Here is a 27,139-nt window from a genome sequence, read left to right as displayed (position 1 = left end):
GAAAAACATTTGTTTATATGAATCAGAATTTTGCATTAAAAAGCAATTAAAACAGGGAACTCCTCAGAATTTTAGTAATAAGATTCAAGCAGAATTTAAGCATTGTTGGGTCTTTTTCTGGCCTTCTGCATTAGCGACATTAATAATTTATAAAGGAGATTTATAACTCTCAAATTACGAATATAAGAATTAGAACATGGACAAATCCAGCTTCTCTCCCATTTTGTGCTAAGACTGTGCTTGATTTTTCAAAAACAGAGCTGGTATTTTACTGAATTGTTTTTACCATTTACTTGTCCTGTGAAAAGATTGCCAAATGTATAGCTAAATAAAATAGGTTTGCACACTGTGAATATACCGCTCACTGGTATGAAGTAAAAGAAACCTTAACAACTATACAATTTAGGTTTTGCAGAAATAGCATGAGGCTGCTTCTTGCAATTTAAAGCACTCCATGTCATCAACAAATAAACTCAAATGTCAACTCCCCATTGAGTTTTTACTTCTGATCAGAAACTTTTCAGCCAGTGACAAYGCAATGTTTGCGTAGAGAGGATTCTATCAAGTTATCTAACTTGACTTCACTGAATGAAAGCATTCACAGTCAATTGAAAAGGACCTTAGCAGCAATTCTGGAGACAATCATCCCATAACTGGAATTCTGTTATATTTACAAATTCATTCAGATCTGTTTGCTTCAGAGTTGTTTTTTTTCCAGGAAAGTAAATCTGGACACCCAAAAGAGATCCCACTTTGTAAGGCAACTTTGCTACCTCCACAGCAAAGCTTTTCATCTGCTTTTCAGAAAAGTGCAGTATCTTCATAAACTGAAGGTAAAATAGTTACGGCTGTAGTAAGTGAAAAAAGCAGTTGTCAAGCTCGACGTGCCTGAGAGGTAAGCCTGCATTTGGGTACTCCTGTCATAGCTGTTCTCATTTGTACACCCCTGTATCTAACAAAATTTAACAAATGAAAAATCCAGATGCTAAAAAAGTTTGTTAAATGAATAATTACATAGTTTGGAATAATATAATTGTTGCACTAAGCAAGCTAAAGTATCTTCTGTATTTGCTATTTAAAAAAAACAAACATGATTCATATGAAAGGAATTTTTGGGTGCCTGATACAAGGCAAATCCTAAGGATATCCTTAGAAAAGATTCTACAAACTTGAATGGGGGTGAGGGGTTGTCTGTGCATTTTTCTGTACTAGCTTAGATCATGCATATGTGGACAAAWTAACACCTATTGAGTCATGATGTCCTGACTTTCCAAAGGTGCAAACACATGGCAGAACTATTAGAATAGTTAAATCTCTACTTGAAAGCAGCAACTTTATTCCAAGGTGAACTTGGATGTAATTTTTCATAGATTTAAAACTTGTTTTTCAGTGAATAACCTGCCCATTTGTACCTAGCTATCATGAAAAATATGCCTCAAACTGTCTCCTTTCAGGAGTGTGTGGCCTAAACAGGAATATATTGAAATTCACCGTAACTTTTTCTGTATGAGACAAGGAGATTTTCTGCTTTCTTAACCTGGTTTCCTATGGAAACAAGATGTATGGAATCAGGCAGTCTGCTAACTCACCCTAATTTTTTTCAAGCATTTTTTATTTAATTCCAGTCACATTTGACTGAGGGGTAGAGTTCTCAAGGACATTAAATTCTCCCAGACAAATCTGTATTGAGGAGACAGACTGTACCAGCAGTCACCACTGATAGAAAGGCAGAGAGAACTCAGCAGTGTYGATTCTGCCTGCAGCTAGCCAGCTTGCGCACTCATACTGTCCAGACACTTAGCATACAAGTAAAGTACTGTGGTTGAACCAGCACACCTCACCTCCTTTGATATAGAGGGAAATGTAAGCACAAAGAGGTAAAGGTGTTTTTCTCATCATGTAAGATAACAATAGCAAAACCAGGAACACAGTCCAACCCTTCTGATATCCATTCCAGGACCTATCCATTGATCTACTTGACTATTTGTCTTTAGCTGGTATGTTCTACTTAACCAAGCTGCCTTAAATCCATAACCAGCATTAACAATGCAAAGTGAGCCATAATATTTATGTCATTCTGATTTTCATCATCTGGATGTCATCTGTAATACAGATAAAGATTTTACAAAGTGTTCCAGTCATTTTGAACTGACCAGCATTTGTTTTATTGGGACATAGTCATTCTGACCTGCAAAGAGAAAGGAACGCATTCTTCAGGTCAAACTTCTCTTTCTGAACCAGTGCTGATAATTTCAGCTTGCCTTTTGTGGCTCTGTTTGCTAGGCGCTTCTGTTGATAGGCCTGGTTTGGATTAGAAGTTGCTAACATACTGCTAGGGCAGGGGACCGTCTACAGGACACTGCTCCAAATCAATCTAGCCTAGTCCAGCCCAATCCAATCCAATCACCGATTGTGTTTTCCAATTTACCATTCAAAATTCTAGCTGCCAACAGCTTTAGGTTAAATCAAATGTCCTCTGTCTGTAGGGCCCATGGTGAAAAACTTATGTAGCCCTGGACATGCTACAGGTTTTACAGTTTCACAGCTGAAATCCTTCAAGTTCCTTGACCCTACTGAAAAAGGATTTATTTTATTGTAATTCCCAAATGTTCATTTTTGTATGTGTGTTTTCCTATAGAATGTGTGTATTGCTTCCAGCAATGTGTTTTATATTACCTGGAAGAATAGAAATGCTCTAATGGGAGGAAACAATTTGATACTTATTGCCAGTGCAACACAAAGCAGAACTTCAAAAYGACACCATGATTTCTCAAGCAAAGTCATCCCATTTATTTTGGAGCTTGGGGACCTCACTCTCGAATCCATTACAGTATTTTGTGCAATTACACTGGTAAAAACCCCACAAATTATGGAGTAAAAAGACAGACTCTCTTTCTGCTTGCCACAGACTAAGAAAGCTACACGGCCTTTGATTTATACCTACCGTAGACAGCATCTACAGAAAGTAATTCTCCTTTGCTTGCAATGAGTTCATCTTTTCTCTTTAGGGCACACATTGGACACGACTTCCTTGGCATAAGTTCAGTCTCTTTTCCAAGGAGCATCCAATGAAGATACTTACTGATAAAGAATTTCATTCAGAGTTCAAGAGGTAGCCTGGACTAGGCAAACGTCTGCTGGGAAATTAAACTAAAAAAAAAAAACACTCTCTCACCTTTCTAATGCACTGACCTTGTCTCCTTTTTTATTTTGCCACAAGAAGTGTATTTGATCAATGGCCCTCACCTTGACAGTGAAGTCTGCAGTGAGAGGCCCAGATATTCTCAGTATCTCCTTGTCAGGAAACTTCTGGAAATCGATGCTAGAATTGTCCATGAGGAAGGAGCCTGTGGAGCTGAGGCTGTTTTCACCCTTCACACCTTGGAGAGTCTTGGTTTCCAAATCTGACAAATCCAAACAAATTAACAGGGAACTAGAGCATTATAATTTTAAGTAACAGTAAGTAAGAGTGGAAAAATAATGGGGGAGATGTAGATTTGCCTCCTAAATTAGAAATAATTAAACTCTTTTGTTCTTTTCCACAGTTTATTCATATTCCCTTATGTTCCTTCTCTTCTTTCTCTTCCCTCCCCCTTTTGGACTTGTTCAACCTTCAGATTTCTAGGTCTGTGTTCACTTTCTCACCCATGGGACATGCTTTTACTCTCTCCCAGACATATTAATCCATTCCAAGTTGGGCATATTTACTCTCATTTAACTCACTCTCAGTAAGTCACACTTCTATGCGGCGCATGACTCAGACCTTCCCCCATGAGTGCTGGCTTTGTTAGTTGCTGTTCCCATTCTTAGTTCAAAGATGGGTCACTAAGCACATGCTGCAATGACAGGTGATTAGCTGAAAGTGGGATGTCCAGGAAAGAAAGATCAGTATGACAGCAATCCTGCCTTCTCTCCACAGGTGGTCTGAACCATTTCAACTAAGTAAGAAATGAAAGGGGAGTGTCAAACTCTCCTGAGCTCTCTCTTTGGTTCTCAGTATGTTCTACAGACCCRAAGTGGGCAATTAAACAAGGTACAGTTTTGCAGTGACACAATCTTTATTGCTGATTATTAAATCATATTAACCATATTAAATTATGTATTGAATGGAAATCAAATATCAAAAAGCAGACCCATTACGTCATCCAGTTAGTATTCCTGCCAGATCTAGACTATGCCTTACAGTATATTTACCAGTAAGCTGTTTCATGTGATTATTTCAAAGTAAGAATGCATTTCATCATGAAGGATTACAAAGTTGTTCACAAATGTATTTGTGAAATTATATACAATTTCTTCTCCCACACAGAAAGGCAACTAAGAGAAAACCTGAATGGGGATGGGGACGTATTATTATTCTATGCCAGTATCATATTTTCAGAGAGGGAAAATGGGAGAAATGATTTTATTAGCATGCATTAAGTTTTTAATTTGGAAAAAAGAGATAATTATAGCAATTAGACTGCTTCCCAGGATGGGTCATGGGAATTAATTCAAGAAGGAAGGTGCTGAAGCAGTAGCAGAAGCACTGAGAATTTGTTCTGCATTAATGAATTGCTCAGTTTTCAGTGAGACTAGTCTCCTCCTTTGTGATGGACTTGGCCATATAGTTATTTCTGCATGGAACTGCATGCATCAAGTATAAAGATGTTTTTAAGACTTCTGTATATATAGTCAGCCTCCTATTGACTTCTACCACAGCCAAAGTTCACAGGGTAAAATACTCCCCCTTCCAAACTGATTGTAGCTCATACATGTATATAAGCTTTTGATGGGTGAACAAAAAGATTCATGGAGAATCTGAAATAAGAAAGAGATGTACTTGGATTTACTCATGTTTACATAGTAAAGTTAATCTAAATCCCAATCAGTGAATCTGGCAGACCTTGCTGATTTAATTATTTTTTTGTTCTGAAACATGATATTGTCTGACTGAAGACAGCTTCAGAACAGCCTCTCTTGCTAAAAACTCATTTCTCCCTAAGCAGAGTCATAGCTCAATTTCACTGCAAAAATAATAAAAATATGAAAATGTTTGCTACCTTGGAAAGGAACATGTATACTGTGAGAGAAAGCAGGAGAGAAGGGAAGAGTTCAAATCAGGCAAAGAAATAACAACCCTACCGGAGCAGCTCAGGAATACCCAAAGGGCCACTTAAAACTGAAGTATGGAAAGTATTTGAACTTAAAAGAAAACATTATAACTTTTTCTCAGTTTCCAACCTATAATTTGCTCATCATTTTTCACAGGTTTTCTATACCTAAGCAACTATAAAAAGGTTACGACCTGCCCACTGATTTCTTCAACATAAGCAGTGGACTACAGAACAGGATTCATAATCCACCCTTTATTTTGCCATTCAATATAAGTACGTTGGGAAAAGAAGTCTGGAGAGAATGATTTTGTGTTTCTCCTCTTTGCTGAACTAACGATTGTATTTATATTGACAAACACAGAGGACTGTAATTGAATCTCTGCTGCAGGAAAGTTGCATTACCTTTTGGAAACGGAGGAGGGGAGGCCTACTTATTTTACAATAATTTGTGCTTCTGACAGTTTATGCAGGCAGTACTGTCTGGAATCACTTGCTTGTATTTTTCTAACGGTAAATCCAGTTTGCCAGCATTCTTCTGTTCAATGCTGCTGATGAATAAAGGAGCAGCTTGTGATAGTGACTGCACTGGCAGGTAGGAGGGAAGGATGTAAAGAGCCTTCTATTCAAGAAAGAAATGAGTTTGCCTACAGCGCTCTCTGCATATTCTCAAACGCAGAGACTGTTCTCCCAGACAGGCTGCTGGGATGCATAGCTCCTTCTCAGGTGAAGCAGGGAAGAAGTGTTATAGCCAGCAAGTGATGGTTAGCAAAATCAACGGGCTTAACTCCCTGGAGCTTTATCACTCCAAAAGAGCATGGCTTGACATGTGCCTGCTCCTTCTGTATTTCTCACTGTGATGTGTGTGCATGTATGTGTTTGTGTATATCTATAGGAGTGAGAGAGATTACTGTAACAGAAATGTGTTAAAGTTACGAGCAGCCTGGTGGTTAAGCTCAGCTGTAGGGAAGCTTATACTTTACTGTCCTGAATATTTCTTCACTCAGTGGGATATATTTTATTAATTTTAAACAAAAGCACTTGGCACCAAGTGAGCCAACCAAAGGATAAACAAACAGAAATGTCTGAAAAATTATGGAGGGGCAAAGGATTCTGCAACACTGGCCAAGCTCTGTTCTGAAACGAGCATGTACCACTGATGTAATGGGGGCTGATGAGAGCTTTGGAAGGCAGCATTCATCCCATGTGTTGAAATCAGTGATCTTAGAGATGGAAACCAGACACCACACTGTAAACAGAGCACTGCGGGTTAGCAAGACTTCCTTAAACAAGTGTACACAAGCTTTTTCTACTTACATAAATGATCGGGTCCTTTGAGCACAAGACGAACATGCCTGCTTCCATATGGAATAGCAACCACTGTATCATCCACTGGGGGAAAGGTAAAAATGCATGGAGTCAACAAGCAAAGAAATTCCCATTTCTTTTCGAATAAGCAGTGAAATAAGTGTTCACAAAAAAGTCAAAAGAAAAGCTTCTGGAACTATTAAAAAATCCCATTTGAGTTATGAGAGAACTTTAAAAGTCTTCTTAAAAAGAACTCTGTTGTTAAACTTGGTTAAGAACCCTCTTCTTAAAAGAACCCAAACCTGTTGATTTTTTTTATTCTCAGCTCCTTCTCAGCCATTTCTGGATTTAAAGAGTAACTGGTAACTTTCTATTTTACCATCGCTCCTATTAAAACCCTTCCAAATTATCTCAATTGGTATGTTTTTTCTGAAGTAGAGAGGCATAAACCTATTTTGATGTTTAACCAGAACTACCCATTTCTTTAACTGACCATTTCCCATCTGACCCCTAAAGCTTCCCCACATCCCTGCCCAAGTTATGTGATGATCTCCGGCTGCCCTCAGGGATGCATTCCTATTCACACCTTATATTAGAATGACCTTGGCTAGAAGTGCTATAAATCTGTTTCCTGTTCCACATTATTGACAAAAAGCCTTTGGCAAAACAGGGGCCCATCACACTGTCACATGTCTTAGAGTAGGTATTAGAGTAGGATCTTGCACAAGTGATGTTCTTGGGAGTTTGATGAGCTGGAGCTAAACTGAGAATGTGAGTTAACATGTAGTTCACATGCTGCTGCAAAAGTTAGTTAGATAAGCACTTCCAAAGAGCCAGCAACCTCAATAATGTCCTAAAGTGAGACAGGAAGGAAAGGTGAGAAATGACACTAGAAAACACTCCGAACTCTACATCTGGTTAAAGGAGGTGATGTCCAAGGAACGTCGACCTGCATTAACCAGGGCATTGACCTGTGTCAACCTTTCCCTGTCCTTTCTGCCTCCTTCTCCTATACCTACAAGTTGGGAGAGAAAAAACATGTAAGCTAAACAGTTTTTGGGGACAGGTGGTAGACATGAAAGGAATGAAGCCTCTTTCACTATTTATTCACTATTTATTTCATTAGAACTGTGCTCATATTTCTGTCATGCAATTCCTGCTAAAAAGAGCTATGGCTCTGAATTCAAAACAATACATTACTTTGCAAGGTAAAACTAACTCAGCACTAAAAGCATACTATCTTTCATCCAGAGATACAGACTGTGACCACAACTTTCTGAACAGAGTTCAGGTAAAAGTGGGAAAAGTATTCCAACCTAGCTAAATCAGTTAAAATAGTTAATAATGCTGACATTGTAGTGGACATAATACTTCTGATTCAGCACCCCATTGCAATGACTGGGAGAATGGGTCGTTCCATTCTCTATTTCTAAACTACAGCATCTGCAAACTTATCTACCATATGACAATGCATCAAAATGACTTTCTACAAAGGAAATGTTGTTGCTTCATAGATGCATTAAAAATGTAGGCTGGAAAGAAGGTAATGTTAGAAGATGGAAAGAAGTTATTTTTAAAATAAATGCGTGTTCTTGAAAGTCAGTGCATAGACGTTGCAAAAACAAAAGTCTCCGCTTATTCACAAGGCCTGTAAAGCAAAAGTAGGGGATAGCCTCTCCGGTTAGATAGTAGCATGCTCAACTCCTCCTAGCCTTCCTTTTCTATTAGAAAAAATGTTTATGTATCTATATTACAGTAGCTCAATCATAATCCTTTGCTGAACAGAATTGGTACTTGTCACATTTTGTGCAATGGTTGCGGAGTTTGCTTTTAAGCTAGGTTAGAGTTTCACAATTCAGTAAGTAGACAGAGTCATGCTACTGTCTAGACTTGTAATACCTGTACTGTATTTACAATATTTTCTATCTAGCCATCCAATGAATGGTTTATAAATCGTGTCCAGTGCAGGTAAAATTCACTCACACTACAAAATTGTGGCCTTTTTCAGCATGRTATAGCTTTCATGGGATGTGTGAAAGTCTGAGCACAAGATACAATTTTGTTTTGCTATTGCTTGGAAAGTAAGAAAAAAGTTCACTTACTTACTACAGAAACTATCTACTAGTTTCTACATCATAGTCATTTTAAGACTGTCAGGGCTAGGATAAAGATCAGGGAGTTGCCCTGCTGGTGTCCTAGAAGGTCTTGTAGCAGCTTGTACAAATGTGTTTGTGTTCAAGAGTGGCAGAAGAAAGTTGAAGGTACAATTATGTTGAAGAGTGAAGAGAGGCAATAGAAAGAGAGGGAAACCTACAAGATGTAAAATAGGGACTTCCTTCAAACAAGTTTATTCTTCCAAACATATAGTATCTTAAATTCATGAATGAATTTTTTAATTTTAATTAATTTTTTAATTTTAAATGCAGTCATGAACCATAGGAATTTCTGACACTCTTTTACTGGAGAGCTTTATGAACTGAAATTTCCATACTTTTGTAGCCTCTTAATAGCTCAAAAGGGAAGGGGCAAATGCAGCCAGTCTGATAAACTGCCTAGTGCCAGAGGAGTTGCTTGGAGGTAATGCCTATGTTTGTGACCAGGCTCTTCTGAACCTGATCTCCATTTTCAAAATTTGATATGGTGCATTTCCTCAAGCTATCCAGGAATTTAGGTGTCTCCTGAGACTTCTGAAACAATGTGATTGAATTACATTCAATACACATTCTGCTCATACATGTCTCTGGTATCATTTATACTAACAGACACAAACATCTTCCATTGCTATACAGAATTCAGATTTTCTGTTGGAAAAGCAAATATTCGAGTCTATTACAGCATTCATTAAACATTGATATTCTAATATCAGTTTCTTTGTTATCATTCTGACAGTTAATATTCGAGACACACAGTAAGATAAATAATTCTAATCCATTTTGGGGGACAAAATCCATGATTATGACATAATATTTTTCCTGTATGTATGACATTTATTGGAGTGAGTCTGAGAAAACAATAACTTCACATTTTCAAAAAGTGTTAATACTCCTTTTACAAATCTTATTTAAAATAATCCCTAGACCTCCCCATGTCTTTATTACACTTGACTGCCTTGGATGTCTCTCAGTTATGAGCTCTGTGCTGGATAGTTGACAACCCACTGGTATGTCACAGAGCGATTTGAAAATCATACAGTTTAAAGATTATGTAAGCTTATATATCATACATTCTTTGCATGTCTCTCCTGCTCCAGATTAATTCTAGGACTATATTTCACCTGATCTTGTCGTTGCTCTCTATTTGAAATCTTTTAGTGTACTTCATGTGAAATGCAAAGCTCAGTGGGATTTATGCTTATCACAGTGCTTCCTGCTTTCACAAAGCAGAGGTAGTAAGAGCTGAAGGACAATTTCCTGAGGCTAGCAGTGAAAAGACTGAAGAGTTTTTCCTGTGAAGAGGCACTCAGAAGTTGGAACAGGAATATTTTGTCACAACTTCCTCAGACAAACAATAGGCAGAGACGCAAAGCAAGCAGCAGCCCCCTGGGGTGGTCTGAAGAAAAGGTGCAAAGTGGTTCACAGGCAGTTGTTTTTCTCCAGAGAAGATGCATAGAGAGGGAGGGGAGGGAGTCCCAGATAACTGGGAGGACAGTGGACCAAGACTGTGGAAAAGATGAAAGCACCTAGCCGAAGTTTGTATGTCAGGTACTTGTATCAGAGAGAGCAATTTCTTCTGGTTCTGGATTCTGATGCAATGTCTATACAGTCCAACCATCAATTCCCATGATGAAAAACTGAGTTGCTTCTATTTACCCATTACTATTGATATTAAACTGAAATCAGGAACTGCATCTATTTTGGCATCAATGGCAAGAGCAATCAGACAGATATCTATCAGATAGGTATCTTCAGGATAGCAATTTCTATCATTTGCTTTTACAGTAATCTATTCAGACATAAATCATTCACTAGTAGATGTCATATTCCCTTTTAGAGAGATACTAGCAGCCTTAACTTTGCATAAAGTGGTCAGCAGAATTCATCCACCGCTTTAACAGAGCAGTTCTCTAAGTATTTGGTGAATACAAAGAAGCCAGGTTAAATTAATCTCTGCAGTCCATCTACATTCTTTCTAAATAGAGGTATTATTAAAAAAAAATCACTTTATGAAAAGTCAGAAAGACTGACCTACCCAAGCTCAGGACTAAGAGCAAAGGATATTTCTGGAAGGAAGTCTTTTGTACCACTATTTTAAATTTTTAATAGAAAATAGAGCATAGACACAGGTGTTTCCTTTTTCACAAAACGTAAGAGAGAATTCAAGGACACATTGCCTCCTGCCCTGCCGTGCTTCCATTTCTGAGGCCTCCGGGAGATGTATACTATCCCTATAAACACTGAGGAAGCTCTTTCTGTGGCAAGCGCTAACTGTTTAAAAGCTCTGTGAATTTCTTTCTAGTATTGTCCTTCTCCTACATCTCTGCATGGTGTAAACAGCAGAGAGAAGGGAACTGGATATGAGCACCAAGGAAAAATGAATTCAATATGATGAGCTCAACACTATGTCTGGGCTGGTTTTGAGATAATAAACAACTTCCAGAAAGTTTTGGGACAGCACTGCAATAAAGGTCACTGCCTGGTTCCCCTAGCACAGTACTAAAAATCGAATGCTCTGCTGTGTTAGGGAAATAAAAATCCCAGACCCACAGAAAACTTCTGTTCATGACAAGTCACTGCATATGTTCATTCTGATTTTTCTTATGTTATATAGCAGTATAGCTCACATACACTTTTATTATCTCCTTCATACTGAGGAAGAATTAGACACTATTATTAATGAAAAGAGATTCTTTTAAAGAGATCATCTGGAATTAAGCTATTGACTTGCTAAATGTAGTACAGTCATCTGAGGAACTAAATCAGGTTCCTGATCACAGAAATGTTTATGTAGCTACATTTACAGTGGCAAAAAAGCAAGATGTTAAGAGACAGACCAAAATATTAACATGACATATACTTAAGTTGTGCTGAGGAGGATAAGGCAGAAAATAAACACAGGGTGGATTTTTCAAAACTCTTCAGCATTTTAATCCCTCATAGGTAGTACATATGTTTGCAAGTGAACCCTCATAAAATATGCACACTAATTCACATGTGAATGTGAAGCAATGATGGCATTACATTTGTGAAAAGTCAATTTGAAGAAGCATACATTTTTACTATAATCAAAATTCATTCTGTGTTGCATAACAAAATGTATTTCTAAAGCTGGAGAAAGATATACTGCCAAATGACTTATAAAGAATGCTTATAAAATTTGATTATCATCATCAGTTCTGTAAAACAACTATTTGCAAGCAAATGTGTCTGAACAATTTGTTCTCTAACATTCTTTTCACATTTGTCTCCCTCTAAGACTATGCTTTCTGCAATCTGCTCTTCTGTCTATATTCTTTATTCTATATTTAATAGTAAACCACTGGGAGTAAGAACTGCATTTTAGTAGCATATTAGTACTGTGCCTAACATATTAGTGCCTTGATCCTCAGTAGAAAAGAGAGGAATAACATTTTACCACAATAGAACTGAAAAACAATAAATTATTCCTACAGGAAAAGACATCTGCCAAAAAAATTCACAAATAATATCAAGTCTCAAGCAGCCTGGAGGTTTCTGAATCTGTTCATGAACATTGGAGCTATGGTAACAGTGAGGTGAAATTCCATTCCCAATCTTTGTGAATTATTTCCTGTGCTCTGTAACATGCATGTCTGCCTCAGTAGTGAAACTCATATGAGGATTATTCCTTTCCTTCCTCCCTACAGAAGAGGATCTTCCTTCTTCCTCTTTGACAAGAGAGAGAGGACTCTGTAAAAAGCACCTCTCTGCCCCTCACAGAAACTGAATGTTGTCTAGATATAAATCCACAAGCGTACACACACACTCCTCAGCAGATACCACACTGTCATTAGAAACTTTTAGGTCATGTACCATTTGCCATTGAAAAGATGCTCAAAAATGGTAGATCTTGTGTGATTAAATTCTACTGCAACTGAGTAGAGCTGGGGGCAGGTTTGTAGGGTAACACGCATGGTTCCTTAGGTATGTCTACACAAGGGTGTGGACCCACAGACTTTTGCCCATCCTTCAGACTGGCCAGACATGCCCTATTTCGATTCCAAAACTGTCATAGCTCCACCCATGGTGCTGCAACCCGGCTAACAAGTCTACCTCAGAGTAAGGCTAAACTAACCCAGTCACTGTGCCACAACGATGTTACTGTACAGCTTTCAGGTTGAAACTGACTTAAAACTTGCTCAGGGAGTGTGCCAGAAAGCACACATCTGTCTGTAGTTACCATGTAGGAATGACCTGGAGGTCAGGACTGAGTCACCAAGCTGAGAGTGCAATCAGCTCAGCACCTAGTGCCACCGCAGGCACAGCTCTGGGAAGGAGCACTGTGCCAGGACAGTGCCAAAATTCCTCCCAATTGCTCCTCTGTGCGCTGGGGGCAGCATAAAAACTACTCAGTTTTCAGTGCAGCATGGATTGGATCATACGCCTAGCTAGCTAACCTAGCCTGAGTAGCATAGGTACAGTCAATGCTCTTCTCATCTCCCAGCTCTTCCCAACTGGCCAGTTAGCTCAAAGTGGGGGGATATACTGGGTGACAACACCCTGCGTTTCTCTGTCTGCCCTCAAAGCCAGAGACATAGTCTGTGCAAGCCTGATTTAACCTAAAAGGGAAGAAACGATGGGAGGATTCACTTGACTGTATTTGTTCAACTGACTGCACAAGAAAGAATGGGAAGAAATCTACCTGACAAGAAATGAAATATTGTGCTAAGAGGGGAAGATGGCACTTTACCCACCAACGGCCCTGTGATATCATAATCTCTATCAGTTACAAGTGCTACCCCTCCACGATGGAAAATGGACAGCTTACGTTTACTTGCTGAGAGCTGGGACTTATACTGGCCTCGAACGAGCCGGCAGGTGGACCCATCGCCATTGCAGACCCCACAATTATCTTCTTTGACAGTGCTTCCCAGCTGGCGGTCACAGCCAACAATCTGGCAAGAAAGAAAGATGTGCAGTTCAACATGAGCACCTACTGAATAACTGCTTGAACCATCTCTGCAACTAATTACTGCCAAATTTCTCTCACATCATCTCTAGAGGGCCATAAAGCATGTTAGCAATGAAAGAGGCTGAATAAATCTGGCTGGGAATTTGAACTGAATTTAGACTTGAGATAGTGAGCAGGTTAGTACTCAATGGCTTTTGCAGTCCACAGAAAGAAAAGAGTATTGTTGGAGGGTTTTTTTTTTGGGCTATTGTGAATATTTCTTGATCAGAGTCCTACGAGAAATTATACTTCGAGTTTCACAAAAAAAATGCCTGAAATAGATAGGAAGACAGACAGTCAGGCATCAGACAGATAAAAGCAAAGAGCAGTACAGACAGACAAGGAATACGGCTGTGATCTCAGGAAAGTCTTACCTACCAGGGACTTGGGAAACCCATGTGGTTTTAATTACGTTTGACAATAATCCCACCCCACACAATCAAAGCCTGTGTTCAGATATTGTTAAAGGTCTGATAAAGAAGGAGGAAATGTTTAAAACAAAAAACCTGAGAGTCAGGAGTGCAATTCCATGCTCTGAAACTGGCTTTATGCTTATGGGCAATTTTTTTTGTTCAAAATGTTAAAAATTGAATATAAACTTGAATTTTAAGTTCACAAACAACCTATAGTTGCCAGGAGAATCAATGGAATATAAATTTATTCAGTACAGTACTAATATAGGCCTTTTCTTTGAACTTTGAATTCTGGACCCAAGTTATGAATTTTATACACAAATAATTTAAACACAAGAAATTAAGCAAGTCCAATCAGTGTTATAATTATCTTTATGCATGTTAGAAAATGAAAGGCTTTCTAGCATTCTGGCTTGCAAAGCAAGCAGTGAAAAAAAGATTTGTGTATAAATTCTGCTTCTAAAGAGTTTGTGCTAGGACTCTTAGCCAAGTACAGAGTACATACAAACATAGAGAATTTTGAATAAAGTGCTTATTTCAGCTCTAAATTTTCCTGAATCTGTGAGCTTAAATTAAAATCACAGAGATGAGTCTTAAAAAGTGATACAGCACATAGGGCAGGATGAAAGTACTTATCAACCAGGCTCATAAAAGCTGGATGTGTGACTTGAACACTTAAACAAACTTTTGGACTTGTATGTCTTCTATGTGCAAATATTTATGTACATAATTTCAGACTTCTGATAGGGCAAGATGTACTTATGGTTTGACAATTCCTCTGTATTTTCCTGTGAAAATGTAGGCATTGATTAATACTCTTTATTTACTTGTAGCAGTTTAATTCCCATTACCAACACTACTATTTTATTAGTGACATAATAACAGTTATTTGGTTATCTCTAATATTGATATCATAGCTAATTTAATTTAAAACAGAATAGGTTAGACTCAGGTTTGATGAAAGCTGTCACCAAATTTCTTTGACTTCACCCATTTCTGCTAGGTCAGATCTGGATCAGTCTCATAGGCTTCTCCAACATTTTGCAATGACTCCATGAGAACTAATGAAGGCTACGGAGTAATATTTCACCCAAAATGATAAATTTCCCTAAAAATGTGGTCATGGCAAGACTGCAAGAGACATTTCATCACATTAGAGCCACCAAGACAAATAATGGTTAAATAACTGAATGAAAAAGTGAAGATTATCTTGACTATGACTACTCCATAGAGAGCTCCCAAGTAAAGATTTATGAATCCTGTCAGTGGTACCATATTAAATTTAGATCCGTGTTATTTCTGAATAAGAACATCCATACAGGGGCTTAACTAGCTTCAATATAAGCAGACTGATTTGCTTTAACTTTAGAGAATGTCTCTGTGTAGACAAGATCTAAAAGAATCCCATGCTTGATCTGAAAACTGCGTGATACAATGACTACAAATCAGATGAATCCATGTCATGTGCATTACAGCTCACAAGCACATATGATGAAAAGGATCCTGACAGACTCCTGATGTCAGAGAAAGGATTGGAATTCCTTTCTGCGCATAACATAATCTCTATTCATTCAAAGGTTCACTTTATAATGGAATGGAAAACTGCATACATTCACCTCTTTTGGAAAGAACATGTGAACTCCTCACATGTGAAAAGGCTGGACTTGAAATCCAGGTATGAGCCAACCAATTTCAAAATCAGCCTTTACTACTTTAAAGTCTTTCTAACCATGTGAATCATCAGCTTTCATATTGCCATGGGCTCCACTCTGATTAAAGTCAATTTTTAAATTGAGCAATCTTGGGCTAGGTCACAACTTGTAGAGGAAACTGGCAAGAAAATTTCAGGTGTGAAAGGAAGCTATATTGAGACTCACTGCTGTTTTTGAGAAGGATAGCTATTGCCTGTACATGGCATAAAAAACTGGAGACAAAAAAAATGGAGACCTCTCATGAACAGTTAAAATTATATGGTACTGTATACAGTACAGTTATACGGTACTGTATACAGTACCATATATGTGTTTTAAATTTACTGGTCTGCTTAAATTCTCTTATGAATTGAACTGAACTAATGGCTGAAATAAATTTTCCCAAACTCACTTCAAAACTTCTCCACTGTTTCATCTTTTACTCCTTCGGAAAACCCTGGAAAAACAGCTAAGTCTATCTGTGTGTTACACAGCTGTTGTTTCCATCTTCCATCTCTCATGTCGGTAGTGTTTGCAGTAGAGCCGCTGATGCCTTAAAATGAAAAACACTCCTCAAAATCTATTATATTACTTTTTAGTAGCTTTTACATGAAAGCAGTTAGGCTCTTATGAAAGCAAAAGGTCAGACAAGGAAATATTAAAGGGCTCTTGAAAAAAATCACAGTTCATCAGCAGAATAATCATTCTTCTCTCCATGAGCAGAAGAAACTTAGGTTTGGTTGAATTGGGATGAGAATATGTGATTTCCATAACATTATTTTCACTTTCTTACAAGGTTGCAGAAAATGCACTATAAAAAAAGGTACGGTTCAGAACAGTTTTCCAAGTATTTTCCACACTTGTATCACTATCCCTGCAGAAATCTACAGAGAGTTAACAAGGAATACAGAATTCTCTCTTTAAGCATCCACCCATAAAATATACAAAACCTCGAGAGGAATTTTTGGAATGGCAGTTAGCAGGGGATGACCAAGATGCAACACACAGGAAAAGGAGGCTTAGGCTGCAGAGATAAAATAGCCTGCTGCAACACTGACCTATGGACATCTTGATCTGACTAGGGCTGGCTGAGGACTCATCATCAAAATAAACACTGAGGAAGATACTGTTGGACCAGACTGTTAAGGAAAGGAGTGAATAGGGGCACTAATCTATAACTCAGAACAGTGGTTCAGTGGACAGAGTTTGACATTAACATTTGTGAATCAAAGGTCTGGAGAATATTTCACTCTCTGAAAAGCTTTGAAATGTCAACTTTTCATCTCAGTTTGAAACTAGAAACAATGTTGAAATTTTGGAGTTTCTATGAGATAGAATCTTCCTTTTTTAGTGCATTCTAGGCTTCTTCTCAATATATCCTGGGGCGTTTAGGCAGATGAAATCTTTTTCAGTTCATAAAGGGCTGGGAAGAAAGCCCCCACCAGGAACAAAAATTAATCGTTGAGACAGGTTGTGCCTGGAAATGATCTGAAGTAAGCAGTTTTCATATGCATTTCTAGTATACAGTAAGCTCCCTTTGCTTAAAGCAGGGTAATGAAGCACAGATTTTCCACACTGAAATCCTTGGAGTTTCAAATTGCTGAAGCGTGTTCAGAGACTTGAGCTGCAGACAGTACAAAATGTCAGAAGTGGCTCCATTCAGTTCCCTGACAGTTTAAACCAAACCTCATTAAAATCAAGAACATGTACTTATATCTTCAAAAGGCTTTGGATGAAGCTCCTACATACTTTTAAAGGTATTCTTACGAAGTTCATTGCTATAGTAGTTAAATATCTTATAGCAGTAGAGGTAAATCATGCAGAGCTGTGAGATCTCTCAGGCTTTGTACAGTATATGGAAGATGTCAGCCATGCAGCACCAAAATGAGGAAATCATCAGTTAGGTCAGTATCAGCTCCCTGCCCAGTTCTTTCCCATCTCACCCTGTAACAGTGTTCATCCTTAACTGGGCTTCCTTTTTATGCTCCTTATAGGCTTAGTGAAGAAAATGTTAGCAACAAAAAGCCAGAATAATAACAGCTAATCCCTAGCTGGCCAAGCCTGTATTGTTTTCTGGCATGAGATACAACGGTTCTGCTCAGAGGTAAAGATTCCATATTACATTTTAGGCTGAAGTCCCACACTTCATGCTGAGTTTCATCCTCCTCCACTCTCAGTTTTTCTCCATTAACATGAAGTGAGTTGGCAAAACAGAAAAATAGGGATATTCCTGACACTGAGATACATACATAAAAATACTTTTTACAAGATGCTGCAAGAAGGAAAGTCATAGAGTTAGCAGAACAACTGCTTATGTATAGTTTAAAGGTATCAGGCTGAAAGTCCATCAGCAGGAGTTGGAGCTAACAAAGTGCATGCATGAATGTTATGCATGTATGCAGTCCCCTTGTGGACTTGAACTCTGGCTCAGTTTAGCAGATTTTTCCAGAAATAAAACTGGACCAGCAATGACAGGTTCTGCTTCAGCCCTGCTTGCCTGGAAATGCCCTGAAGTAAGAAGTTTTCATAATCATTTCTATTCAGTATTAAGAAACCCTGGGCAGGAAATAATGTAATAAAGCAAGCTTGCAAATTTAGCCAATTATAAATAAATCTCTCTATTTTTCAAAGGTCATGTCTGCAGTTCAGATACAAATAGTTCTGAGAACCCGAGAAAAACAAAGTCACCCTTCAGATGGATGCTAATGTGGGGCTCAATCTGGGACTTAAGTAGATTGTCAGTGCTCAGCTGAAGCAAGTTTTGGATCCAAGCCCTGTTTCAGCTGGGTCCAAAATTATGTTTTACAATCAGGATGAAGAGCTGCTGTGCCCTTTAAATTACTGTGGAGAGAACAAGCCGTACAGCAAACTGGAATCTGGCTGGTGTCTCTGCTACAGGGACTTGCAGCCCCTGGTAGACAGTATCCGCCATTCAGTTCACTGACATTTTACACTGACAGCTGCAGCCTCAGCATTTATCTAGCACAGCCTGACTGCAGACCTAACATTATCCTGTCCTGTGCAACACCAAGCACCAGGTGTGATCCTCCTACATCCCTGGGAATTTAAGTGCAGCTCCATGACAAACAGCAACTAAAATTGAAGACTGTAAGATCATTTTTACAATGGCTAGGTGATTTGTAGCAATGCTGGTAAAAACAGGTGCAGCGACACATGCAATTAATGTACTCAGCACTGGAGTCAAGCACAACTTGCAACTGTTCAGGAAGTGTAAACAGACTTTAGTCACTGAACAGTAGCCAAATTGTTAATACTAACTACTTACTTCAGTGACTTTGAGCCACCATCCAACATGCTAAGCATGTGGCTGGCCATCTCTGTAATTAAATGTTGTCTGCTGCATTATCTGTCACTGATCTCCTTCAACTGATTTGCAGAACCTGTTTCATATCTGCCTCCAGCAGTCTAAGATTCGAGGCTTAGCCAGGCTTCTCTACTATTAAGATTTTTAAACCCAGACCACAGCCCCTCTGGAGCCTCAGCCTACCAGCAAGCCTGATACAATATCCTGAGTCAACGCTTCAGCCAAAACCTTAGACACAAACAGCAAACACCTAGCAGCAGATGAATTCAATAGGAATTCCTATTTCTTGTGCTTCCCTCAGGGAAAAGAATAAACGTAACCTCATTTTGTAATCACCCTTGATTTAAAAAGAGGTAATTAAATTAATTTAAAAGCTGCAACTTCTAAATGAGGATTTATAGATACATCAAAATCCTGGATGCAGGAAAAAGGCAACTCCCATCCTTATAGGCAAATTTCATTAGAAGCAATCTTCCTAAATAATAACCAATGAGTTGGCCCACATAAGAGAGTCCACAGATCTGGAAACAAAGCTGTATCTAGTTCATCCTCTGATGATACAGAAATCCAGAGGCTGCCGTTCTGTAAGAAGCAATATATAAACAGAATTCAGTTCCAACAGTTTGTAGACATAAGACAAGAGGAAATCTGCCACAGAATAAGAGAGTTTTTTGTGATTTTTCATCTTCCCTTATCTATTTAATTCATACTTTTCTTTATTTTGCTGGCGTTTGGTTCATGTGCCTATATTCTGGAAGAGTAAGAATGAGTTTCTGCTTTGTTCCTTCATGCTTGTGCTACCATTGATGAATGAGAACAGAAAATCTTAACTTTTCTAGGCAGTGCTCTATAGCAGGTTATTATTGAAATAGTTGATTTTCTCCAGAAGAGTCCCATATATCTTCTGGACAGACAACTTATTCTGCTTTTCCAGGGGAAATTTTTGCAAAATTTTGCAAAAGTGTGTGAAAATACTCCAACAAAAGATCATTGCAAAGGCCAGGATAAGACAAAACTCACCAAGGCAACTCTCCTTCAGCATTCTCAGAACAATATGCTTGAGAAACTGAAAGAAAATTCTGTGAAGTCTGCCCTCTGTATCCACTCTCTTTTCCTAGCCTGTGAAGCACCAGATTGTAACAGCCTTTAATTTCCCCTCATGACACATTACATTTGACTATGATCCTTTGTCAGTTCTGGTGACTTCTTGGCATACTTGATCTCACCACACAGACCTCTCTTCTGCTCTATATACAAACTTCCTACTCGCAGACAGGCCTCTTTTGCTGATTGGAGCCAGTCCTCTAACAGCCTGGATAATGGTGATCCTTAACACTTAAGAGAGATGAAGTTCCCTGAGCCACTGATGAAACTCCTTGGCCAACATTCGCTTAGAAATATGGTATTCCAAACTACCCTCCAGGGAGTAAGAAAATGAGTGCGCATGGGGTCTACAAGAAGATAGCGGGATGAGAGAGGAAATGACTTAAAATGACTATGGCTCCCATCCTAAAACCTCACAGTAAATGGAAACCTTGCTATGATCTTCAGTGTGAACCACAGGTCTGTTTCTGTGAGGACTCTCAAAACTGCCACCCAGCACAGACATCTTGACATATTCACATAGCGCTAAACCCTTTGAGCCACTCCACAATCTGACAGCATTCTTTACACACCTCAGGTTTTTCGTTGCAGTAAGGAGTCACATGGACTCAGCTGACTTCCTGATAACCACAGCAGAACAGTTTAGGGCCAGTAACTCTCCAGAGTCTCCAAATCATACTTTTTAATTTCTTTTTTGCTAAACACACAAATCAAAATGTGCTTCCCMCAGCAAAGTGAGGCACTCACTGTGCTGCTGGCATTCACCAATGACACTACCCACAGCAGACAGGATGTCTACTTGGGAGTAACAGCAGATACTGCTTCTGCTGAAAGACCAGAACATGTTGTCTCCACAGTGATGCCAATCTCCACTGGACCATAAAATAGAAAACTGATAGCTCAGGGCTGGGGAGTGAAGGCCTAATAGTGCAAATGTGGCTTCTTTCACACAATAAACATATCACCATTTCCTTATCACTCTCTGCCACAAAAATGTTGTTATCTAGCACAGTGATAGTAATTTAAGCATTTGGATATTACATTTATGAAGTCATTAGATTTTCTATCCCATTTCTTTTTGTGTTCTGGAACCTTGCTATGCTGTGCAAAAAGCTACTTATTTCTTAGCAGAACAGTGATATCCGTTAACAACAAAAACAAAATTAAGACTCACTAACCACACGAGAGATCACTATGAACAGAAGCAGATGAGGATTGAGAATATTAGACAAAAAGTTCAAACAACAATTGGTGACTTCAATGTTCTGACACACTTCAAAAGCACCTGATCAGCAGAAATCAAGAATTCAATACTTTCTGAAACACTTTCTCCCTAAAGGGCATCTTGGTTTCAATACACTCTAAAAAAAAGGATTCTTCTTGAACGTTCAGGCCCAGGAGCTTAGTGCAGATTTCAAGAACAGCAAAATAATTACAATCATTATGCTAGAAGGCTGGGCTAAACTAAAAAATAACTTAGAACCAATCCTGTTATAATGCTTTCTACATGTGAGGGGGAGGATAGTCACTGTCATGTCTAGATACTAGCATTTTATTTCTGGTGTTTCCAGCTCACAAAAAAACAATCAAACTCTAAACAGGAAGCAGAAGTAGCTGAACTACAGAAGACTGAAACCTCAGCAATATGTAAATACCTAGACTTTTTTTTCTTCAGTGCTTTCCTTTATTTCAACCTGACTTCTGTCATAGCCTTGACAAAAGAAAAAGATCACTAGTAGAAGCTGTCATGGGGGAGTGAATGCCCCCCAGAATGAATACACAGTCGTTGAAACACAAATGATACCTGTTTGTAAAGAATTAGCCAAACAGAGGCTGTTCCTTCCTACTTTGCCACTAAACAAGTAAATGAGGAGCTCGTTTAGTTCTCTTGTATGAATGGAAAGCAGCAACACAGGTAAAAATCTGGTGCTGGAAATTACTCTCACTGAATAGATAATATGCCAAATTAAAGTTCAGAAAAATGGAACTTTGTCAAAGTCTGCAAATTATCCCTACTGCTAGTGGTAGCAAGCATGTGTGAGAATAGTCACTACAGTTTCAGCAATGAGGTTTGTAGGATAGAAAAATGAAGGCCATTTTCTTCCAAGGCTTCAGTCAGGGCAGAAAGAGTCATGGCCTTTTCCATTCTCAGCCCAGGAAGTTGGCCTGGAGCGCCTGTGGACAGTGTGCAAAGGGATCTGGTCCCAAACAAAGGAGTGAGCAGCAACAGCCCACAGGGACAGCTGGGGCCAGAGGCAGCTTTGTGAACCTTCAAGAGTCTGCTGATGTGACCACCTAATCAACGTTCTTTAAAATACATGTTTTAACTGTAACAAGCAGGTTTATTGTACTAATGATTACAATATCCACTCACCAAACATAAAAGTGTTCAAGTGATGCTGTTATCCTGATTATCTTTTGGGCTGAGCTGGACACAAAAAAGGATTAGTGCAATAAGACTCTGTAGGTGAGGTATATGGGACAAAGAGAAACTGTCCATCCTTAAATCATGATTAYTGAAAAGATGGACAAGCCATATAGTATGATCACCTCTGTAAAAAAAGAACAGTAGCTACTGTTTGGTTCGGAGATTAAGCACCAGTCAGTGCAACCCCTGCCCATGATAAAACAGATTATAAATATACACGTATGTATATGTATACACATATAAGTTTGTATATAAGTAGGACATAATAATGTAGTAAATATAGTGTAAATGTAGAAATACAGTGAAGAAAAATATTTAATTAACAATATCTTCACTGTGGAAAAGTCTGCAAGGTAGGGTATGAGAAAAGACCAAGCCTGTACTTTCAAACTCCTTTATAATCACAGACATTCACATTTCTCACACTTTTGTATGTAAATGTTATTAACTCATCTATTAAGTCCCCAAACCTTACCAAACAAAACAGTATATCATCATACAAAAGGTCATTTTTCACTTATATTAAAAATATTTTTAGAGTTAGCGAGTCTCAAATTCTTTGTTGAATCACAATTACTGTCAATTACTTCACCTATAACAGATTTTTTATCATCAGATTTGGACAAATAAGGAATGTCAAAATAGTAAGCACTAGTATTTAATGCTAATACTTAATACAAATGGCTTTTATTTGTGAAGAAGCAGTATGGAACTTTACACAATAAATTTCTGGCAAAATATTCGTAACCCAGTGTATCCGACGCCTCAGTTTGAGGTGAACTATGGCTTTGGAAATACAATTGAATTTTCCTTGCCAGAATTCCATTGTGATCCTGACTTCAAAAGAGCACAATGCCTTTTGTTATTTTATGTCTTAACACTTTATTAAATCACCTTTTAAGTGTTTTTTTAAAGTCAGTGGTTTTCAACCTGTGTCCGTAACACCCTGGGTTCCACTGACTACTTTTGTTAAAGGTAATTTTTACAGTCTGTGAGAGGCAACTAAGGAAAGTAAGTTTATTGTCAGCTAACTCAAATTCACTGTGCAGCTAAATGTATCCACCGTGGGAGAAAGTATTAGGAATTAATAAATCAGAAAAGGTTAATTAACAGTTTAATACCATCATAAATACTAGACACTAAGACAAACATTTTTGGGATGCAGCATTCTTTAACTGACAGTCTGCAAAATGGGAAGAATGTAGTGGAGAAAGCTTGGCAGTTCTGGAAGGAGAAAAAAACCCACTCTTTCCAGCTGGACAATCTTTTTTTCAGTAACTAACAAACTTTCCTGAAGACCTGCTTTTAGAAATGACCATTTTTTTAATTGTTGGGTCTAATCCTGCTCTTAGAGCTATAATATGGTTCATTCTCTTATTCCAGCATAAATATGAAGTAATTTCATATTTCTTAATATTAATAATAATAATAACAATGAGACTATTAGCATCAGCATTGAATCATCAACAGCAAGACAATCTTAGACTATAGAATTATTCCAGGTTCATACTGAAGTAACTGAAGGCAAACCTTAGCCTCTTTTATCTTGATTCCTTGGAGAATTTTAAAGGAATCAGTAGCTCTTACCTGCCTGCATGTATATGAATCCAGTCAGTGTTTGCCACATCCCAAGCACACATCTCATCAGTTTCTTGGGCTAGTATGACTCCTACTGACTCTTTAGCAGGCACCATTCCACTAAATGCTACAACTATTCATAGCATTCTTTTAAAAAATTTTTTGCAAGCACATTTACACTGTCTTTCAGAGATAATTGCTACATTTTTTTTCTTTTTTATTAGCCAATATGAAGTGTTCTGGTTATACACATTTTCAAAGTTGAACTTTCTAATATGAAAATGCTGTAAGCTTTGTGGTGGTGGTCATGATTTTTCACACAGAAGCGATACTGTTATCCTGAGCTGTGGCCAAAATGTTTAAAGCAAGACCCCAGATTACATGCTTCACCATGGCTTGCATTACAAACTTCTATTCTCTCCATCAAAAAATCAAGAAAGGTAAGTGAAAAGAGTGCATGTCTGTGTGAATAGGGGGGAGGCAGTGAGTTCTGAAGGACTACCCATGGACAGGGAAACTGCCCCGTTTGAACTTTTTCAATTTCTGTGAAGCTGGATTCTTAGGAGAGCAGAACAGGAGGGCCATTCCATATGTGTAAATAAAACAAACAACCCAGATTGCAAGCGTTTGGTTCATGAATATGACCTCAAGGAAGCAATATTCATTTACATCAGGTGAGGGCTTGGCGATGATATTGACGGGACCTATCTTCTGGAAACATTGTCTAGCAACACATTTAATAACATAGTAATAAAAAAATTCATCCTGATCTGATGCCATACAGCAACATGCAGATTCTTCCATTAACACTGGAGACAGAAGAACCTCCTTATAACCTTTGATAACTCATCTGAGAAAGCAAAAGCTGATTCTCTTGCTGTTCCTTGCCAGAGTTAACATAAAGGAATATTTCTGGTATATGCACACTCAGAAGACAAAAATTAAATTGCCAGAGAACCAGGTATGACTATGATAACAGGAAGAACAAGTGAAAGAGATAAAGAAAATAGAGCAAGTCAAAAATGAAAATGAAATGCTTTCCCTTCAGCAGAAACAGAGAGAGAAATCCAAGGTTTTTGGACTGTGGCAGGGAAATGTTAGAAAAAATGGATAACAGGAAAGATATTTTGTTTTCATTAGTAAAAGTGCCAGTGGATTTCACGGATTATTGGTGTTGGGGCACAGGCCTTTCAGGGCATGTTCCTTTCTCTTCACTGCTGCATCTTGGTTGGGGTTAATTTACCAGACAAAGTATGAAACTGTGAGGGAAGGAAGAGCTGCACAAACAGGCAGCTGCTTGAATGAATAAGCAAGGGAAAATATCCAACTAGGGACAAGTGGCATGGCAGAAAAGGGCACAGTCCACAGTCACGTAAACTTATGAGACAGAAGAGGACAAAAAACGTGAGGTGAAATGCAGAACAAAACAGATCAGTTAGCGATCACAGAAATAGAAGTCCCTACAATTAACAAATTACAGTATGACTTTGCATCACACTATATAGGGCTGGCTCTTCATCAGAATGTAAGATAATGGAAATATGACAGAAAATTTCCTCAGGTGAATGTCAGATAATTCACTGATCTTCGGAAGAAAACGTTTGGAGGAGGGAGCCATTTGGAAAATAGAAGGTGGTTGCAGTTGCCTGTCTGTTAGACTACCCCATGAATGACTGAGAAATGGAGACTCCAGAAACTAGACCAAATGCTTGTTAGAAGCAAGGGACTTCAATTGAACTATCACACCTTTTGCCCGGAAACATCCACCCTGCTTTACTCTTGCTAGAAGTTTTAGTAGAGTTGATTAGAACTGAAAGAAATTAGAGGGGGAAAAAGTCTACTGCCACTCAGTTTAGTTCCTGTCATCATTTGACAGCAATTTGCATTCTTCTTCCTTGAAGAGCCAGTCATTTCTGCTTGTGCACACAGAGAAAAAGGTGAAACCCACGAGTATATCCTTTAAACCTGCAAAAAATTGAGAGGGCAGGTGCAAAATCTTCAATTATTTTGACCTAACTCTTCTGAAAAGAAAGAAAGGAAAAAAAAAAGAAAGCACTGATGGTGTTTCCATTTAAGAGAGATTTAACATTAGGTGTAAGCTGCATAAAACAGAGTGGAGAAGTAAGTATTCTAACACATGCTTAGTGCAGCTGACTCCATCTCTTTGTTGCTGCTGTTGCTGATGATGTAAAGTGTGAATAAAAATGACAAATTTGATTTTAAATAAAAGCATAATTCAAGATATTATAAGAAAAACACGACTGAAACAAAGAGCCTTCTTCTACATTCAACTCAACCATTGAACAGTCAGGGGAAATTTTTCATATATTGAAATCTAAATTTTTCCCATATAGAAATATATTCTTAAGATAGTCAGCCTGACAGACAATCCACTTTTAGCTCTAAAAAACGGAGACAGAAAGTTAAAGTTGTTGTCATCAGTGAATTTGAGGATGACCAGGAAACTCTTTTAGTGCCAAAATTCATTACTGAGTCTCAAATGCTGTTTCCACAAAATATAGCCACTTTCTTCTCTAAGTTTCACAGGTGCAACTGAGGATCACTGGCAAGTGATATCAGGATGTGGCCTTGGCACACGAAAATTAAGATGGACCCTTTTGTAGTTCCAAATACCATATGGGGAAACGACTTTACCCTCACAAAATCCAATAATAGATTTAAAGTAGACAGGAATATATTTAAAACCAGAAAAAAAAGAAACTAGAAATGGGCAGTTTTAAAATGCCTTGTGCTGTATATCACCATTAAATAAATCTATATAAACATTTTCTAATGTGGAATATTAAAGCTTTATTTCTCCCAAAATGCGTTCTGCTGACTTCAACATGGTGGTTCAAGCTAGCCGCATTATACAAGTGAGGCATAATGTACCCTAAGATGAACTCAAAATGAGACCCAAAGATTACGTATGAAAAGTAGTCTTTACTTCTTTAAAGCAGAAGAAAGAAAAAAGGACTGAAATAACACGGGAATTCATACAGAAAGGAATTTAAAATAGTTAGAAGAAACGAGCCAATTAGGAAGAAATAGGAGGCAATATAAAAAGAGTTTTT

General features: G+C 38.2%; 1 protein-coding gene across 1 annotated transcript in view; it reads right to left on the bottom strand.

The window, feature by feature from the left end:
* ADAMTSL1 (ADAMTS like 1) overlaps positions 1–27,139 on the bottom strand; it is a 202,462-nt gene that overhangs the window by 130,699 nt on the left and 44,624 nt on the right. The window contains exons 5-7 of the mRNA XM_026073568.1: positions 13,344–13,470; positions 6,411–6,485; positions 3,247–3,404 (exon numbers count right to left, since the gene is read on the bottom strand). Coding sequence (XP_025929353.1) covers positions 3,247–3,404; positions 6,411–6,485; positions 13,344–13,470 — 360 coding nt within the window. The remainder of the gene's footprint in view (positions 1–3,246; positions 3,405–6,410; positions 6,486–13,343; positions 13,471–27,139) is intronic.

Source organism: Apteryx rowi, unplaced genomic scaffold, assembly GCF_003343035.1.
Source record: "Apteryx rowi isolate R43461 unplaced genomic scaffold, aptRow1 scaffold_37, whole genome shotgun sequence".
NCBI classification, from domain to species: Eukaryota; Metazoa; Chordata; class Aves; order Apterygiformes; family Apterygidae; genus Apteryx; species Apteryx rowi.
Note: the sequence above shows the minus strand (reverse complement) of the source record. Positions and strands in the feature narration are given on the sequence as shown.